This window comes from Botrytis porri (assembly GCF_014898465.1).
Source record: "Botrytis porri strain MUCL 3234 chromosome Unknown BPOR_020, whole genome shotgun sequence".
NCBI lineage: Eukaryota > Fungi > Ascomycota > Leotiomycetes > Helotiales > Sclerotiniaceae > Botrytis > Botrytis porri.
The window spans coordinates 84642-103543 of NW_024066094.1; the positions used below are offsets into that span (position 1 = coordinate 84642).

The 18902-nt window shown below is 43.3% G+C and overlaps 7 protein-coding genes across 7 annotated transcripts; 4 read left to right on the plus strand and 3 right to left on the minus strand.

Moving 5' to 3' along the window:
- Positions 1-10: 10 nt before the first annotated feature.
- EAF01_011181 (uncharacterized protein) lies at positions 11-3216 on the plus strand (the record flags this gene model as incomplete). The annotated part of the gene is made up of 4 exons (XM_038919438.1): positions 11-502; positions 549-1699; positions 1748-2288; positions 2335-3216. The coding sequence occupies 4 exons, from the start codon at positions 11-13 to the stop codon at positions 3214-3216; spliced, it is 3066 nt and encodes a 1021-aa protein (XP_038764952.1).
- A 306-nt stretch (positions 3217-3522) lies between these two features.
- Positions 3523-4021, minus strand: EAF01_011182 (uncharacterized protein; the record flags this gene model as incomplete). The annotated part of the gene is made up of 2 exons (XM_038919439.1): positions 3523-3830; positions 3895-4021. The coding sequence occupies 2 exons, from the start codon at positions 4019-4021 to the stop codon at positions 3523-3525; spliced, it is 435 nt and encodes a 144-aa protein (XP_038764953.1).
- An 867-nt stretch (positions 4022-4888) lies between these two features.
- Positions 4889-5903, plus strand: EAF01_011183 (uncharacterized protein; the record flags this gene model as incomplete). The annotated part of the gene is made up of 3 exons (XM_038919440.1): positions 4889-5051; positions 5101-5822; positions 5874-5903. 3 exons carry the CDS (start codon positions 4889-4891, stop codon positions 5901-5903), a joined length of 915 nt encoding a protein of 304 aa, XP_038764954.1.
- A 436-nt stretch (positions 5904-6339) lies between these two features.
- On the plus strand, positions 6340-7321 carry EAF01_011184 (uncharacterized protein). Its single transcript, XM_038919441.1, has 2 exons — positions 6340-6505; positions 6607-7321. Exons 1-2 carry the CDS (start codon positions 6498-6500, stop codon positions 7214-7216), a joined length of 618 nt encoding a protein of 205 aa, XP_038764955.1. The 5' UTR covers positions 6340-6497; the 3' UTR covers positions 7217-7321.
- Positions 7322-7446: 125 nt separating this feature from the next.
- EAF01_011185 (uncharacterized protein) lies at positions 7447-8840 on the minus strand (the record flags this gene model as incomplete). Its single annotated transcript, XM_038919442.1, has 5 exons — positions 7447-7653; positions 7704-8196; positions 8245-8336; positions 8386-8480; positions 8540-8840. 5 exons carry the CDS (start codon positions 8838-8840, stop codon positions 7447-7449), a joined length of 1188 nt encoding a protein of 395 aa, XP_038764956.1.
- Positions 8841-11490: 2650 nt separating this feature from the next.
- Positions 11491-16065, plus strand: EAF01_011186 (uncharacterized protein; the record flags this gene model as incomplete). Its single annotated transcript, XM_038919443.1, has 1 exon — positions 11491-16065. One exon carries the CDS (start codon positions 11491-11493, stop codon positions 16063-16065), a length of 4575 nt encoding a protein of 1524 aa, XP_038764957.1.
- Positions 16066-16856: 791 nt separating this feature from the next.
- Positions 16857-18143, minus strand: EAF01_011187 (uncharacterized protein; the record flags this gene model as incomplete). Its single annotated transcript, XM_038919444.1, has 1 exon — positions 16857-18143. One exon carries the CDS (start codon positions 18141-18143, stop codon positions 16857-16859), a length of 1287 nt encoding a protein of 428 aa, XP_038764958.1.
- Between the last annotated feature and the right edge of the window lie 759 nt (positions 18144-18902).

Here is an 18902-nt window from a genome sequence, read left to right on the forward strand (position 1 = left end):
ATTGCAAAAAATGGTGTCAAACAATAAGAAACGGAAGCGCGACACCAATAAGGAGGATCAAGATCGTCCAGTCAATAAAGCGCCCAAATCAGGAGGAAATGAAAAAGAAGTTTTGTTACAAGAAATATTGGCATTAGGAGGAACAGAGGAAGATTTAGATCTTGTACTCGATGCACAATCCGATTCCGAGAACGAAATAACACCAACACCTAAATCCACAGACAAGGACTTCAAAAATGAGTTTGCCAAATTTGTAGCAGGTCTTGGAATTGAAGGACAAGCTCCAGAAGCAGAAGCAGATGAGGAGGATGAGGAGGTAGATGCTGATGATTGGCGGGACGAGGCCTTACAATCGGAATCGGAATCCAGTGAACCAGAAGAGGCGCCCAAAGTTCCAGAGAAAAGTGCGATCAAAGTCAAAGAATCTTCAAAGACTCCCAAAGTGGCAGAGAAATCCACGGCCAGTCAAGTCAAAGAATCTGCAAAGGATCAAAACCGCCTGGTTTGTAACTCCTTACCTTTGTTTTGAGTCCACTGACCGATTATAGAATTTTGAAGCGCGACCAGACTGGCACGCAGCAGAACTCCCCGTCCTTCCAGCGGGAGACTTCAGCGAGACAGGACCATACCGATCCTCAATCAATAACCTGAACGAATATGCCAAAGCTCTTCTTGAAGCTGACAGTACTCTATATGCCTCGAAACATCTTTCTGCGACTTCTTCACATCGTTTCCTTGCTACTATTATGTCCTCCGGTACATTATCCGATAAAATTTCCGCATTAACTTTGGTTGTTCAAGAATCCCCAGTTCACACTACAAGATCGTTCGAAAGTTTATTGGATCTGGCAAAGAAAAGAAGTAGAGGACAAGCCGTTACAGCATTGGGAGCCATGAAGGATTTGCTCGGAGCTGGTGTCGTACTTCCTGCGGATAGACGTCTTCGTACATTTGCTTCACAACCTGGACTTCTTGGTACATTGCAAGCAAGCGATACTGGTGTTTGGAAATCCGGACAACCACTACCAGGAAACATGACCAAAGCACATCTCATTTCATGGGCATATGAAGATTGGCTCAAGGAATCATATTTTGATATGCTCAAGATTCTGGAAGTTTGGTGTAGCGACGAGGTAGAATATGCTCGTTCAAGAGCTGTTATGTACGTCTACGAACTATTAAAGGATAAGCCAGAACAAGAATCCAATTTACTTCGACTCTTGGTCAACAAACTTGGAGATCCAGATAAGAAGATTGCTTCACGATCATCATATCTACTGATGCAACTTCAAACCTCTCATCCTGCGATGAAAGAGATCATTATCAACTCAATTGAGAACGAACTTATATTGAGACCCGGACAGAGTTCGCACGCTAAATACTACGCCATCAATACTCTTAATCAGACGATTCTCAGTTCCAAGGAGGAAGGTGTTGCGAAGAAGCTTTTGAGCATATACTTTGGACTTTTCGTATCTCTTCTGAAAAAGCCCGAAGTTATCGCACCTACAGGTCCTAAACTCAATAAGAAAGGAGAGATTCAAGGAGGTGGAGGTGCTATGGGAAAGAAGGCAAAGGAAAAGTTGACAGCAGAAGAGGAAGCAAAGCAGGCAAGTGAGGAGACAACAGAGAAGATGATCTCTGCTGTTCTGACCGGTGTCAATCGTGCATTCCCATTTACAAAGACTGATGATTTGACGTAAGTTTAAGAATAACATTAGCCGAGGACAGTACTGACATGATTTAGCCTCGAGAAACATATGGATACTTTGTTCCGAATCACGCATTCATCCAACTTCAATACCAGTATTCAAGCTTTGATGTTGATTGAGCAATTATCAACATCAAAGCACCTTGCTGTCGACAGATTCTACAGAACTCTCTACGAATCCTTGCTCGATCCTCGTCTAATCACTTCTTCGAAACATGCACTGTATCTCAATTTACTCTACAGGGCTTTAAAATCAGATGTCAATATCAAGCGCGTAAAGGCTTTTGCGAAGAGAATGCTACAAGTTGTCACACTTCATCAACCTCCATTCATCTGCGGTATCATCTATTTGTTAAGAGAGTTAGAAGTCACATTCCCTGGACTTAAGACTCTACTCAATACTCCTGAAGCAAATGATGAAGAGGAAGAAGAGGTATATCGAGATGTGCCAGAGGATGGAGAGACTGCACAAATTCAAGCTACAGTAGCTCCATCGAAACCTAGAACAGACACATATGATGGAAAGAAGAGAGATCCAGAACATAGCAATGCTGACAAGAGTTGTTTATGGGAAATTGTGAGTTGCGTTCTACTGAACGAGGGAGCTTTACTGATAATATTAGATTCCTTTCCTGAGACATTTCCATCCATCTGTATCTCTATTTGTCGATCGCCTTATTAATGACGAAAAAATGCCACCTAAACCTGATCTTGCTTCCCACACCTTAACCCATTTCTTAGATCGTTTTGTCTACAGAAACGCAAAAGCAGCAGCTGGAGCACCAAAGGGAAGTTCCCTTATGCAACCTCTTGCTGGTGGGGCAAGTCAAGGTATCCTTGTATCCAATCGTGGTACTAAGGTCCAACAATCAGTCAACTCGGAAGCATTCTGGAGAAAGAAGGCAGAGGATGTTGCAGTTGATGAAGTCTTCTTCCATAAATACTTTAACCAGATTGGTAAGGGTAAGGATGCATCTAAGAAGAAGGAGAAGAAGAAGGGCGAAGATGGAGAAGATGATGAGGATGAAGATGAGGATGAAATTTGGCAAGCTTTGGTTGAAAGTAAGCCAGATATCGAGGGTCCAGAGTCTGACGATGATGATTTGGATATGGATGACTTTGACATGTCCGAGGATGATTCTGAGGGTGGTGTTGATATTGAGGGATCGGATGAAGAATTTGATGTTGAAGGAGAAGATGAGGATGAGGATATGCAAGATGCCGAGGAAGATGACGGAGAGGGTATCTTCTCAGAAGAGGAAGATGACCTCAAGGATAGTGATGATGAAGCAGGATCAGATATGGATGCATTATTCGAAGCTGAATTACAGAGAGCAAAGAGTCCTGAAGCGGAAGAAGAGAAGAAAGAGACTAGCAGAAGTAAGAAGAGGAGACTTAAGAATCTTCCAACATTCGCCAGTGCGGAAGATTATGCGGCTATGTTGGACAAAGATGACGGAGATGAGGATTTGGGTATGGGAAATGGAAAGGGAAAGGGAAGATAAAGTAGTAATATTAGAGATGGGGACAGGGAAAATACTTGCACGGAATTGTGATGGGTGTTATGTAAAAACTTTTGCAGGTAGTCAGTATGAATTTCTCGAGACAGATTCAAGAAGTTATACCCATTCCAAATCACGAGTTCAGGATGCATAATAATTGATTGAAATATCCTGATTTCAGATACCATTGCTAATTTCCCTATTCATGTGCCCATGATTTCCCATCGCCAACCCACAATCACCGATCACTCCACAACCTCACAAGTCCATCCATTCTCTGGTTCCTTCTACCCTTCATGCACTAAAAATCTATTCATCAAACCACTTCAGCTCATCCTCCTCCCCAAATATTGCTCTGAAAAACTTTCCCTCCTCACCTCCAACATCCGTTTCTTCCATGTGTATACAATGAAGAGTAGCGGTATCCGAGTCTCCTGGAATGAAAGCTCGGAACATGAAATATTTATCTTCGGTCTCGGGAATCAGAACTTTGCCGAGAAGGTGGAGTCCATAGGCACTGGTGGCTACGCGGACGGATGTGAGGGAAGAGGAAGTGAAGGAGGTAAGGGTGTGATCTAGGAGGTGGGAGATGGGAGCGAAGTATTGGCGCTCGTGTTCTATGGGAGAGTGCATTAGTGATGGAGTTGAGGAAGAGGAGAGGGAAAAAGAAGGGAGACGAACTGTTGGTTTCATGGCGGAGATGTTGAAGTTTCTTCTTGAGTTCTATTTCGATTTTCTTGAAAGCAATGATACTATCTTCTTTTGGCGCATGGATATCGCCAAGTTGGACAGTCTCTGCGGTTGCCATGATGAACGTACGGATAGTGTTGTTCGGTTTGATGAATTTGGATCTGTGCTCGAGAACGTGCTTGTGCAAGATGTAGAAGATATTAAGAGTGGGAGTGCAAATCAAGTTTATTCAATATTGCGAGGTTGAGGTGAATATATTCAGTCCGAGAGGTCAGTCCATGGTGGATGTTCTCGCATTATATAAGTGAATGGCATGAGGTCAAACAGGGGTAGCTGTAACTGCATAAAATGAGGGGCTTCAATGTTGATCATTATGTATCACTTGAAAACAGGTGTTGACTTCCTTTGGCTATACTTTTCTTTGGCTGTCAATGTCCCAATACACGTGATGATAACTATTGAGTGACAATTGTTCGGATACAGAGCAGGTATATAGAAAGTTTGAAGAGATTAATGACCAGAACTTCCAGAAGATGACGTCTTTCTTCGGTGGTTCAAAGACGTGCTAGATTTCTACCACGATACACGTTCACATTCGCGATATCAAAGTTGCTAACTATGACCCCTGGCTTAGACTTTTATATAATATCATCAATCCAAACTAAAGCAGGTACATAATGTATCAATACGTACCTAATTTGCTAGTGCAGTCTAGTGTATTCGCTGACGAGAGCTAGCTGATCTCACGGGATGAGATAAGATAAGAATTCGGCAGAATATATCACCGACTTTTTATGGGCCGGCCCGGAAGTCATTATCCTCGGCTTCTTTTCACTCTATCAATTGTGATAGCTATCAGAGAATACACCAAACACAAACTGTTTAACTTGTTGGCATTCAGTGTGAGAAGTTTGACATAGAATTACCTATTTTTTTTTACATATCAGCATGCAAATATTGTAGCTTGAGAATAGCACAATCTGAAATGTCTTTCTCTCGCCAAATTTTACAGCCTCGAGCTGGTATATACAGAGCTGTAACTCGCAGTTCAGGACTTGTACAATGCCGTGGAACAGTGTTAAGGAATTCACCTGCTTTGAATTCTTCTCGAACTTTTACCGCAGCTCGTCGATTATGCAATGCTGAGAGTAAATTCTTCCCAATTCCCCTTTCAAAGCTTTAGCTAACCTCACAAAGCTGCCATTCCCCCGCCTCCACCTCCGCAACCCTCACTACTCTTACGAACTCTCACTTTCTTTGGAATTGCAATTGTTTTCACATCCGTAGGCTTCTCAATAGCTGCATATCCAGCCTTCAAAGCCGCCAATGCCATACTTGATCCCCCATCTGATGAGGAGTCCCTTAAATTATACACACCAGCCGATGCGAAATCTATGGAAGTTGAAGCCTATATAAACAATCATCCAATTGTGAAGGAACTTCGAAGTCGACCCGAAATCACAGAATCAAGGCCACATATGAAAATTCCAGAATCACAGCGAGGACATAATCTTACAGGTGGAACATTGATGGGTCCGGGACGTGTTCAAGTACCACCATATGTGTGGACTGAGGCAGGCGGGAAATCTCTTGTATCAATCTCATATCTAGGAGAAGATCTTTGTGGACACCCAAAAATTATACATGGAGGATTTCTCGCAACGATGCTAGACGAGGGACTAGCACGATGTTGTTTTGGTGCATTGCCGAATAAGATCGGTATGACGGCTACTTTGACAGTCAATTACAAAGCTCCTACACCTGCGGGAACTTTTGTGGTGTTAAGGGCGGAGACTACGAAAGTTGAGGGCCGAAAGGCTTGGGTTGAAGGAAGAATTGAGACTTTAGTTGGGGAGGGAGAAAAACCGAAAGTCTTATGTGAGGCAAATGCATTATTTATTGAACCTAGACAAGCTAAGGTGAGTTTGAAAGCTATAGTGATGTTATGATTTATGCTAATCAACTTTTAGATGATGGCAAGAATATACCCAGTCTCATAGAATCTTACAGAGGACGTCTCCTGAGTCCCAGGTAGGTCTGAGGGGACCAACGTTGTTGAATATAGAGAAAGGATGCGCATACAGTGTTCTAGACGCATATATGATTAGACAAGAAGTGTGAGATCTAGATTTTACTTGTAGAATTACCTGGCAACCTTGCTTATGCAGAAAGATATTAAACTCATTGTTTTATTTTATGTCAGTACCAACTTCCAATCACCAAACTTTCGTATCTTGGATGAAACTACCCGTCTCCCCAGCGGCCAGCCATGCCACCATATAACAAATGCAGGAGATAAATTACTTCCCCCTTGAGAGACGCTCGCAAAAAGATCTCCACGCGATCATGAATTCCCCACCATTCAGAAACATATTACGCGTTTGCCAACTTTATGTGTAGTGCGGGGCAGAGTTTGATAGTGCATCAGTAGCGGGTTAATAAGGGGAGACATTCGGCTTGTTAATGACGGCAGTCCATTGAATTTCGACTGCGTGATTGCGTGATTGCTCTTCTCTCTTTATTTCTTTTTAATACTCATCACTTTTTTTTAATAAAAAAATAACACTCTCAAATTTCTCATAAAAATCTTCAGAATGTCTACGTACGTTCTCCCTTTTTGCGTTTAATCTCTTAATTACGTCTTTGCCCTGAACTTCAATAGGAAGCAAAATAACCAAGATAAATGATACTAACCTCCCTCAGAAATATCACTTGGCACCCCTCCCTCACCCGCGCTGAGCGCACCACCCTCCGCAAACAACGCGGCTTCACAATCTGGTTTACCGGACTTTCTGCCTCTGGAAAATCCACCATTGCCACAGCTCTCGAACAACATTTTCTCCATCTCGGCCATGCCGCATATCGTCTCGACGGCGACAATGTCCGCTTTGGACTCAACAAAGATCTCGGATTCGACGAGAAGTCCCGCAACGAGAACATTCGTCGTATTGCCGAAGTCGCAAAGTTGTTCGCAGATAGTTGTACCATCGCTTTAACATCGTTTATCTCTCCCTACAAGGCAGACCGAGCTGTTGCGAGGGAATTACATGAGAAGGCCGCGAACGGGGATGATGCTATTCCCTTTATTGAGGTTTTCATCGATATCCCTGTTGAGGAGGCAGAGAAGAGAGATCCAAAGGGATTGTATAAAAAGGCTAGAGCGGGTGAGATTAAGGATTTCACTGGTATCAGTGCGCCATATGAGGAGCCCGAGAAGGCAGAGATTCATTTGAGGACGGATAAGCTGAGTGTGGAGGAGTGTGTGCAGAAGATTGTAGAGTATTTGGAGAAGGAGAAGTTGTTGAACTTTTAGATTTAGATACCTTGGGCTAGACATTTTGAGCGATTAAAAAGGATTATTTCATCAAAAATGCTAGATATTATAGAATTCAATAAATCAAACATTGATCGATCTGAAAACGATTGCGTCGTTGATATCTCTTACTACGATACAATAATACAAATGCATGCTTCAACAAATATGTCCCCATTGCCATGCGCCAACTTTCAATCGCCATATTCTTATAATCCCTCCAATACTATCTATATGATTTCGAATTCGTAATAGACATAGGCCGTGTACTCGTTGCCTTCTCCTCCACCAACTCCCGCTGCAGCTATTTCGGACGATAATGCCGAATCATCTTTCAAAGCCTTTCCTTTCTTGTCACGGCCGAAGGCATTACCTCCGAGGTAACCATATGTCGAATCAAGTGCCGCTTTCGCTTTCTTGGCTCCTTTGGGGTTTGACTGGAAAGAATTAGTAAAACTTTGGCAGAACTTGGACTCAATGCGCATACCTTAACCAATCCACAGACGAAATCCAGAGGTAATCCATATCTCAGGACTGTCTCGACGAATACCCTCAAAGTTAAAACATGTATCCATATCATAACAGCTTCACTCCAACCAGTTCTACCAAGTCTTAGAGCTTCACCCCATACCTTGCGCTCATCCTTCTCTACTTTCTCGGCCTCCTTTCTTTCCACCTCCTTTCCACCCTCTACATATTTATAATCACGAGGTGTCCATTTATTTTCTCTACATTTGTGTTGGAAATCTGCGCTGTGCTTTTTGAATGTTGTGACCGCAAATAATGTGAACTCTTCATCATGGGTAACTTCCACGGAGGATCTTGGAACAACCATAGGCGATATGGTTTCGTAAGTCTTCAGAAAGTCCTTCTTGACATTCGTTGGAACAACGACAAGGTGAGTTTCGAGGTATTCAGAATCTTGTACCAGTAATTTGGGATCGACAACTGGAGTAAGGGATTTCGTAGAAAGATTTCCTCTTCGCATGGTTAGCCTTTTGCTGTATTTCCAAAATTTTAGCTCTTACGTTTGTTTCCGTTGTAATGTTGTGAGATTCGTCTTGACTTGGTTATATTGATTCATTTTACCCTTAACGTCATTATCGATACTAACAAGTTCCTATATCTCATCAGCAATGCCTTAAACCTTCCTGTAAAACAATACCAACCTTTTGTAACGAATCGATCAACTCTGCGAGTGGTTTGTCGGCACGATATTTGACTTTGTTCCATGAGAAAGTACGTAGGTATTGATCCGCGGGTTCTATAATCAAACTATTAGCTTGTGTTGGTAATCACAAGCTTGTAGATCACTAGACTCACTGTCATTCACAGTCTTCTGTTGTGCAATCTTGCTCTCATCTCCCTCCAATAAAGTGCGGAGAGATTCTCCAACTTTTGCTACAACACCTTGACAAGCGCTTTCCAACTTCGCAAGATCATCTGCTTGCCCAACCAATGCATCTAGTGTACCGATTTTGAATTCGGGGATCTTGAATGGTATCGTAGTTCCATTATCGGCGGAGATTGTAGACCGAAGAGCTGTTAAAGCTTCTTCTCTATCGCTGGATTGAGAGATGGATGTTGGTAAAGATACCAATATGTATTTCGTAGGAACAGACATGGTTGGAACTTCCGAGGGATTGCTACTCGATAGAAGTGGTAGGTAGTATTGGAGAGAATGGGATCAAGAGAAACCCAGTTGCGCTCCAACTAAATAACTCGAATGTATTACTTCGTCGTCGTGGAGTTCCTTGGATTGTTGTAAGTTGCTCTTTGTGCTAGGGATTTGGGAGCTTCGAGCTTGCTGTGATATTGAGGAAGGACCGTGCACGATAAACTAGGGAGCTGCGGACAACCTCATTCTCATCTCACCACCACGACCACATGCTTCACTCGCCAAAAGTCACTCGCTGGCAATGTTTAACTTAACACTAGTGGCTAATGTTATTCAATCGAACTAATCATGTTCTCGTCTGCGATCCGTATAGTCATCTATCTGAAAACCGTCGATGAATTTTGGAATTCACTTCCTTCCCAAACCTCCTCCTGTTTTCACTTCTCCATTACTACCATGCTTCGAGATAATGCATTTAAGCAAGCAAAGCGAATGGTCACGGAGCGAGCTATATGGAGAATCTTCTAGGACATCGTTTGTACCATAACTTCTTCCAAATTCATGACATTTACCAGTTGTATTCTTTCAAAATGCCATAAAAGTTAAGCAACTTGCTCTTCACCTGAAACTCGAGATCTCACAATGATGAAGAGAAGTATTCTTCTAGAAGAAGTGTACATAAATTTCTCTTTTACGGCTCATTTTTTTCCCTTTGCTATGCTGGCAGCCTGCAGAGAGCTTCATGGTAGCTCAGATTTGAGCTCTGGAAATGTAGCCTTTTGCAATGATGTGCCTACCTCAGGACAGCTTCAAATGATCGAGACTTCTAGATCATGGCTACTAAGTTCCTATGTCTTTTCTTTTCTTTCACATTATTGAGTAGAAGAAAAATCCAAATTTTCTGCTGAACCATGGATATTCATGAAACATGATGGATGTATTGGATCCTTGTCCTTCGACTTTTTTTCCATTCCGTTCATGATACTTTCGATACTGATAGTTTGGCATGATAAAGTGAAGCAGAACAACGGTAAAGGACGTAGCGCATCAACTCTTTGTTACACAGCATGCAGGGGGACCTAGGCTCCGTTAAATAGTTTGAGCTTTCATAGCTACTTGTCACCATTGTTGGTCGAACAGCATTATACAATAAAGAGTTGGCCTTTACAATGCGCAGTGTGTGTGATAAGATGTGCTCTTCACTTATTCTTAAGGTGCTTCCTCATCTGCGGATGATGATATAAAGATTCCCCATCCATTCATCTTTCATATCGGGCGCATCTAACTGGAAAGTTCCCCTGAGACCCGCTCTGTCTATCCAACAATGCATCGTTAAAATCGTCGACAGCATCCAAAAAGTCCGCGCATGAGGGCGAGAATACCATGCGTTTGCTTTGCTCCGCATTGTCGGTATGGCTGCCAGGGCTTTTTTGGTCGACTCTGAGCATTGCGAAGGTTCTTCGAATCGATATGTATCGTCAGTAAAAGTTTCCCCAGGCTCGCCAAATAGTGTTAACAAAAATTGTAAATATGATTGAGAGAGTTTCGATAAGGAAATGGACAAACATCACTCAGAGGGTGATTCATATTGCAGGAACACGTCAAGATGATAGTTCACTGTCACGAAAGTTAGCTTCACCTGCCTGAAGAGCAAACACACCTTGAAGAACGGGTCGGTTATTCGGTTGTCGTTTCTCGGTGAGAATTAAAATGACTGACTGTACTGCTTATCTTGAAGCGGCTTGCGTTGTGGGATTATCAGTAGATGCTAGCTAGTTGACGGAAGGAAACAGAATTCAGATGCGTAGGACGAGGAGGAGCACATTCTGAGTAGCTGAGCCGTTGAGAATTTTTTAGTTCAAGTCAACCAATCTATACAACAGCCATCCTGAACTCCAAAGCCAATCTAGAATACAACTGTATGGCTAGCTTGAAGTCACGTGTAATAATTCATGCTGTACACTACGTATTATTTCACCTTAATGTCATGGGGAAGAGGTGAAGTTCAAACATGGAACGGTAGTGTTCAACATGAAATTAGAAAGGGCTGACAATTCCTCAAAACTTGTGAGATTCATCGTACCCGGTAATCATAGAGCCGGACTAGATATAGACAACGTGTATATACCATCGGCCTCATGTCCATGTGCCATCGATCAACTGGCTGAACCAATGCTGTATTACGAGGACCGTACCGAACATCTTTGGTTTCCATAGAATAGCTACAGCAGCATTTCTTTTGTGGCAACCATTTGCGCCATTCAACCAAGTCATGTATTCAATCATAAACACTCAGTAGGGTATTGTATCAAACCTATACATATTAGTGTCTTTGGAGACTTGGAACGGCTGCTCGATCCTACTACTTAAGTATTCTTCTGCTTCATCCTAATTTCCTTTAACTTTGTCTTGACACAGTACTTTACGAAATCCAGGTAATCACAAAGCAATTGCAACTGCTACTTTCACGCAGTTTATATCTCCCAATACAGATAGTATCTTGTCTCAATCATCGACTTATAATTTACTACTTAATCATCTTCTGCCAACCAGTAACATCTACTTGTCGGTATCTTTCTATCACATACTTTCGCACGGAATATCCACCACTTTACTACACATCAATCCAACTTTGCACATTGTGCTTACCACAACAATGGATTTCAGAAAGGTCTTCCGCTCAGTCGCTCGCGTTTTCTCCATCAAGGACAAGAAGGTCACAAACCAGCAAAACACTAGGAAGTCTAGGAAGCTCACCCTAAGCCGATATCCTAGCAAGACTACCAGTTTCACTAAGTATAGAGTCAAGGATCTCATTGACTTCTTGACCGGTAGCAGATCCAGAAGACATTCCACTAGTAAGCAAATCCCTGAAATTCAAGCATCTATGATGCCAGATACTAACATTAGCTCACCAGAATCGGCACCCGAATCAGAAACACTGGTCGGTTCTTCAAATCTTTCCTCGACAGAAAATCACACAGTCGAGACATTTGAGCAAGTCCCAGACCATGCTGGCGCAGATAATGCGAATAGCTATCCCATTGACGATGGACTTACAGGTCTTGCATTTGCACAAAATGTCTTGCCAGTGTTGACGGCAGTTGTTGGTGGTAACCAGTCCATTGAGGACGTAGAAGTCGCAGATATTGCTGCGCTTCCATTAAAACCACCCGCTCCTTCAATCAAGTCGGTTCTTGACGGCGACTTAAACAATATCAACGATCAATCAGTTGAGGTATCAGAAGCCGCTGGTCCTGCTATCTTTGTCAATCATGATTTTGTTGACAGCCAAGGTAAGCCACTCAGAATCTACAACCCTTATGAGAAGACAAATACTGACGTTCAATTTCCCAATACAGATCCAACAGCTGAGACTCTGATTAAGGGAACAGATGACGCAGAGCTTGCTGCTACCATCTTCCATGAAAACATGGAGGATAATATTTTGGCCGTGGTAGCAACTGAATTATCTATCGATGTTCCGGAAATTTTTCAACCGGCCTTCGCACCATTGGCTACACCAAATAATTTACAGATGGTAGTATACGAACCAGAAGTAACCGAACCAATCGGAAGCGATACCTTGACTCCTGATTCGACCCAAATCCCCTCAGCCGAAGTTTCACCAAGTGTTGATGCTGCAATTCAATCATCTAAGAGATCCATCAATAGCATCGGGAGTTCTGCCATCCAGGATGAATCGATCACTTCGAATGAGGAAATTGTCTTAATCTCAGAGGAAAATCATGTCACGTTCCCAGACCATATTGGTGGGTATCATTTGAATGGTCCATTCGCTACAGCCACCACAGTTCCACATAAGGCGCGCAGCTTTTGTGATAGGGTCTTCACTGCCCCTCAGCTAGAGGAACGAGCATTGAGTGAGGATGAAAATTCTGAAGATGTGGTCCGTCAACGACGCAATTCGGCACCTGGAAATCTAGTTTCGCCAGACTCTCATTATCCAACGGGGAGACGTGCCAGTTTAACTCCATCTGATGCGGAGAATGAGGCAATGCTCAATGATCCCAACAATTACATTGTTCATGATGACGCAGACATGTACATTGAGCCTCAACTCAATATATATCCCTCTCATTTTGCGCAGCCTGCTATTCCGATGGTTACTACACCAATTGGTGTCCCTGCGGAAAATACTTCTCTTCAAATTCTGACACTAGAGATTATTTGCTCTCATGTTGACAGTCCAACACCTTCGGCCTCTGCATCTGGACCACTGTCGCCAAACGAATCAGACTCAGTGGAACAAGAAGTCTTCACATCGGAGCTTAGGGAGCGGTTGTCGTTGGAATTTGCAAAGCAAGAAATCTTTCTATCAGAACTTCGAAACACTTTCCCTATTGAGGAGGATAGTCCTGATGTAGTCAATGAACAAGTTGAGGAAGTTATTGTACCTTGGAAAGTCAGCCAACCCGGTGAAACTCACGCGGCAGAAATTGTACGCATGTACCGAATTCCACGCTACAGTCAATTCAGATCAGTCTTTCCTGCTCCTGGTTTCACCCTTCCTTGGGGTCCCCAAAATCCGATTCCAACCAGAATAGATGATTTCAGAGGTAACGACCCTTGGCTCCCAACACCATGGACGAATTCAGATGCATACCATCAACTAAATGGAATTCAGAGGCGCTGGGTTCAATTGGAGGTACGTTACCAGACAAGATTATTCTGGCTAGGCATGAACTTCAAAGCAGCAGTCCATCTTGAGGAAAATCCTCAGGATAGACTTTACGCCTTTAACAATTTCTGCGGGTGGTATGGATGCCAGGCCGAAAAATGTAAGCATCGTCGAGTCGACGGCCGTCTATATTTCTTTGATCTAGATAGCTACTACTCTACATGGAAGCAGCTTCGGGATCAGCAGTTGCTACTTGACAATGAACCGAGTAACGACAACGCTGCTCATGAGCCTGAGACTGATGTAAATGCTCTTGAGCAGACAGCGCATCGTAATCAAGAAGCCCGTGTGCTACAAGGCCGGGAACAAGAAGTTCGAGAGCAAGCAGTTCGAGAGCAAGAAGCTCGCGAACAAGAAGCTTCTCAAGTGGAACCTGATGATAATCGATACGCTGATCTCAATTCCTCGTTGAAGTTTGCCAATTCGGCAAAAGCAGCCAAAAGAGAGATGCCGAGCCTTATGGATTCTGAGGTTGCGGTGGCGAAGGCGAACTCTGTCATCATTCAAGAGGTTCTGGCTCGTAATGAAGCTCAGCAAGTGGAGTTGAGACCTTCACAACTTCCCAATGCTCAATTTGGTCTCGCGATGATCAATGGACAAGCCCAACCAAAGCAATCTCGATGGGCTCAAGTGTTTGGAGAACAAAAGAAAGATGATTGCGCTAAGGTCGAGGTACCACAGAATTTAGTTCCAGATACCACTGAAACTCCAGCTCCAGTTGGCAATTTTGGTTTAGTGGTGGTTGATTTCCCTGTCCAACCAAAAAAATCTCGCTTTGCAGAGTTCTTCCCCGTAGATTCGGTTGCGGAGGAGACTTCCAGAAATCCTGCTCCACAGGCTCACTTTGGTTTAAAGATGATTGAGATATCTGTTCAACCAAAGAAATCTCGATTTGCATCGGTCTTTGAAGCGCAAGCATCGACTAGGCAAGGAGTCACCCCCGCTCCAACATTGGACCGTGAAGATTCCAGGGAAATACTCGATTCTCTCCGTGGTGGCAACAGCGACTTGTCTACTCGTGATACCAGTCTTGAGCCACCGCAGAAGTCAAACTTCAATCTAGAGGCAAACACCGCGTCAGGCACTGATGCTCAATACGAGGAAGACGAAAGTGATCTGTACAGTGCTTCACTATTAAGAGGACCGTCTCCAGCTCCTACTGAGTCAAGTCAATCGTCTTCAATTCCAGCTCCCGAGGGGTTCATGGATGGCTCCCTTGCCTCAAGGCATCAAGGCAACTGGCAATTGTACGATGACCGGGGATCATTGCTTGATGATCATGTCGAGAACGTCGGTGGCTTCGTCATCAAAGATACAATGGAAGGACTCGGTGACGATGAAGCCTTCGTGTTTGGACAGGTTGAATTCCCAATCGAGGTATCTCACAAAGAATTTCGCGATACACTTGATGGGGAACCATGGATATTCATCGGAGTTGAGGACTCTCCTAATAATATGGAATTTGATGAAGTCCCAGAGGGTGTCGAGCTTCAAGAAGACTTCTTCAAGGAGGGCTGGCCACTTGATGAACGCGAAGAAAACAATCTGACACAGGCCATCAGAGAGGGATTGGAAGAAGAGCGTTTTGCAATCATTGAAATTGTCAGTGATTCTGAGTACTACGTCAATGCTCCTGATTCTGGATGGGAAGCTCCGGAGGATAGTGATGCCACTGAGTCCGATTCCGACGAATCTGACGAAGATTGCAGCGACACCGAGAATGACTCTGATTCTGATTCTGATTCTGATTCTGATAAAGATGGCGGCGACACCGAGCCCAACTGTGAATCTCGAGAGTCGGATAAAAATAGCGATGCTGCTGAAACTAAAGCTCAGGGATCAAATGAAATAGACAACGATTCTATGTCCAAAGGCCAGGAATCAGGCAAGGTTGTTGAGAACACTGAATCCAAGTATCAATTCAGTCGCATTCCCATCCAAGCCAGACCCGCTGTCTCTGGATTAAATCTCGCTTTCCAAAAATCCACCGGCATAGAGATTGGATACCATGTCAATGAGCATCCAGGTTTTACCAACGACCCAGATGCTTTCATCGACAGTGAACCCCGTCCACTCCTGCAAGAAGATGCCAACATGGTGCACTCTTCCAACATCATCAGACAGATTGATCACGCGAGAGATGAGCTGATCAATAGATGGATGAACAGGGAAGATTACTATGATCCCGATGGACCAACTTGCCGATACGTCCTGAAGGAAGGAGAACGAGATGGTGAGAGGGTTTGTGATGACATGCCTCAAGTCTTGGTTCTGAGGATCCAAGACGCTGAGAACAAGCTCTGGGCTAGCGGTGCAACCTTTGCCAAGATAGCACTTGCTAAGAAGTTGCAAGCTCCCGAGATGACGACGACCTGCGAGTTGGAATTTGCTCTCCCTGTCCAAGTCAATAATCAATGGAAGCCAGATTTCGTCGCGAAGTGCGTCAAAAATGTGGACCTCACAGATGCTTCGCTTTTCCTTGGGAAACACGACCTTTTTACTTTTGATGAGAACAAGTCAACGTTTTAAGTTGTCTTTTCATTTTCAACATCTCCGGCACTGTTCTTTTCTTCATGGCACAGTATATCCTAATAGTCCTCGGGCTTTCTTCTGTGTCTTTTCTTCTCTGCGGCTATTATAATCAACGACAAGCGGTACCTACGTTAAACACATCTGATCGTATAGTACTACAGCATCTGGGTCATCGAGGTTTCTTGGGAACAGCATTATGGCTAGGGCATTCGATCTGGGTGGGATTGTATGATTGGCAAAGGTTTTGGGTTTGGCATTGTCTAGCATGGCATGTTACGGAGTTTAGGTAGATTTTGCATGAGAGGGTACTAAGAGATATCAATATGGCATGGAGGATAATATGATTCTGGTATGGTTTGAAATTGAGATACCCAAGTATTTATATGGAGATTATGATTTTAGGATACCCATATCTTTTGGAGTTTCTGGTTCAATCTCAAGAAACCCATTTGTTTTACATAGCAACAAGCAATCCAGAAAAAAAAAATTGATTGCAACTTTTCGTGGTGATTTTGTGCATTTTCTCGTGATTTGGTTATGGAATTCTTCTTGGGTGCAGTGATATGACGACGGTACAATGGTTATATTCACAAGCGATATAGTAACAAGATTGTTTATTCAATCCGCCTGCTTCCGTTCTTTTCTTTTCTCCAATTCCGTATGTGATCTCAATTTCCTATCACACACATCTTGAATATTCTCGAGCGAGGCTATCAATCCTCCCCTCCCAGGATTCTATGTCCGAAACTCACAAGACACTCGCTCATAATACGCCCAATCCACATAGTTCACTTTCCAAAAGCAAAAGGGCACCCTGGAGTTCTCTCCTTCTCCAATTTCTCTTCCATGCTTCTCATCTCATTCCCACCCTCTCCTCTCCTCCTATCCGGCCCCACCTCCTCAAATCTATATCCCTCTGTAAACCAATCGCTCCTCTTCTCATCCGGTACAAACCCACCCATCACTCTTGTAAGCAAAGCTATCGGCCCCCAACGATTCCAGAAACCTGGGAGTTGATAGTATGGATGCACGAGATAATCGGTACTGTGATACCTTCCATCTACCCCTTTATCATCCGACTTCGAGATTTGTCTGACTCTCATCCATTCTGGTCTTGGGAGTGATAGGTAGCGGAGAAATACTTGACGAGTGCGTAGTATAGATACAGTGAGCAATCTATTGAGGCGTGATGGTTCCGGATATATCATTGCGGAGCGAAGAAGGGGGCCCATAAGAACCCCTACTGCATCTCTCGCAAAGGGCAATAGTGCCTTTGGAACCAGAAACAAAAGAAGTGGAACCAACTCATCCGCCGTTTTCTTATTATACTCGTTCGGAACCATGAACTTCCTCTCATAATCCTCTGCCCACTTCTTGATATCTTCGAAAAATTCAATTCCATCACTCCATTCATTGAAACGACGAAGATCATGATAAGAAATACCCATCGCATCACCAATCCCTTTCCAGAACGTAGAAATTGCACAAATCTCCATTTCGTTCAGTGTTCTCCACTCCCAATCCCCAATCCAACCAATTGGTTCTGTAATGAAGACGCTCAATGTATAAAGCAAATCATCATTAGAAATTTTCCCCGCTTTTTGATATCCCGAATGCAAATAATTCATTCTCGAAATCGCTTTTAAAACTCTCGGGTGAAGAGGATGATGAGAAGAGAATTCTCCAATCAATACTGTTGTATCCGCGTAACGTTTGCTCGCTGTTTCCTTGGAACTGAATTGTTTTGTGTCGACGAGGAGTTTGGAGATTGTGGGGATACCGTAGGTTTTAAAGAGGGCGAATTGAAGACTGGTAACGTAGAAACGGGGGAATTCTAATTCGCCTATGTGACTGATAATTGCTTGCGCATCCGTGTTTGTCATATTTTTCAATGATTCTCTGGTTTTATACCCGAATTTTTTAATCATGGAGTCTTGCCTCGAAAGGCGAAGGAAGTGGACTATGAGGAGATATGTAGAAATGATGAAGAACATGGTGGTTTTGAAGAAATTTCCTACCGATGAGAGTGGTGTAGACGTCAGGGGCGCCAGTGGTATTGTGGTGTTGGTAGACATGGTGACAGATGTCAGAGGTGTGAAGTAAAGAGGTGTAAATCTTATGTTAATAGTTAAGATGTTGACATAAATAGATCTCGGAGAAATTCTATCCCTTTGTTCGATAAACGAGGAAACAAACTAGCTCCCCGTCCACATTCGAGATTGACAGCAATAACGAAATAACTAACAATTGAGGATGGAACTATCAACAAAATAGTTGAAGATTACCGACCACAGTGAATAACATGACAAACGTGAGCGGTCCTCAGATGAAATACGACGACCACATTAACGATATCATGGATTATTTGTTACCCACACTTTGTCAGATCTTTTCCCATTGATGAAAGTTCATCCGGGCGTTGTAAGTTGACAACTCCCAATCGTATAAAAGAAGAGTATCCGTTCAACTAGTCGTTAATGCAGCAGCCACTTAGGTTGGTTGGGAAGGATCGTTAAACAGCAAATGCAAGACGGATTCATGAAGCTATCACATGGAAGTCTGGAATATTACTCAAAAAAATCGCAGCTGTTGTTGGAAACGAGACACGGTTGCGAGACCTTGGTTATATGTAGATCAGAAACAAGGTTTACTCTTATAATAAGTCGTCGCATCACAGTGGCAGGTCTTGTTGAACGAGGGGCAATGGGACATCAAGATCATTCGTCGGATCGGGTAAAGGTGCCCCAACCTACGTTTTATCTAAGTAGTGGGCACGAGCCATAAGGTTATTATTCACTTAACAAACGAAGAGTGCCAGTACCTAAGTAGTTTGA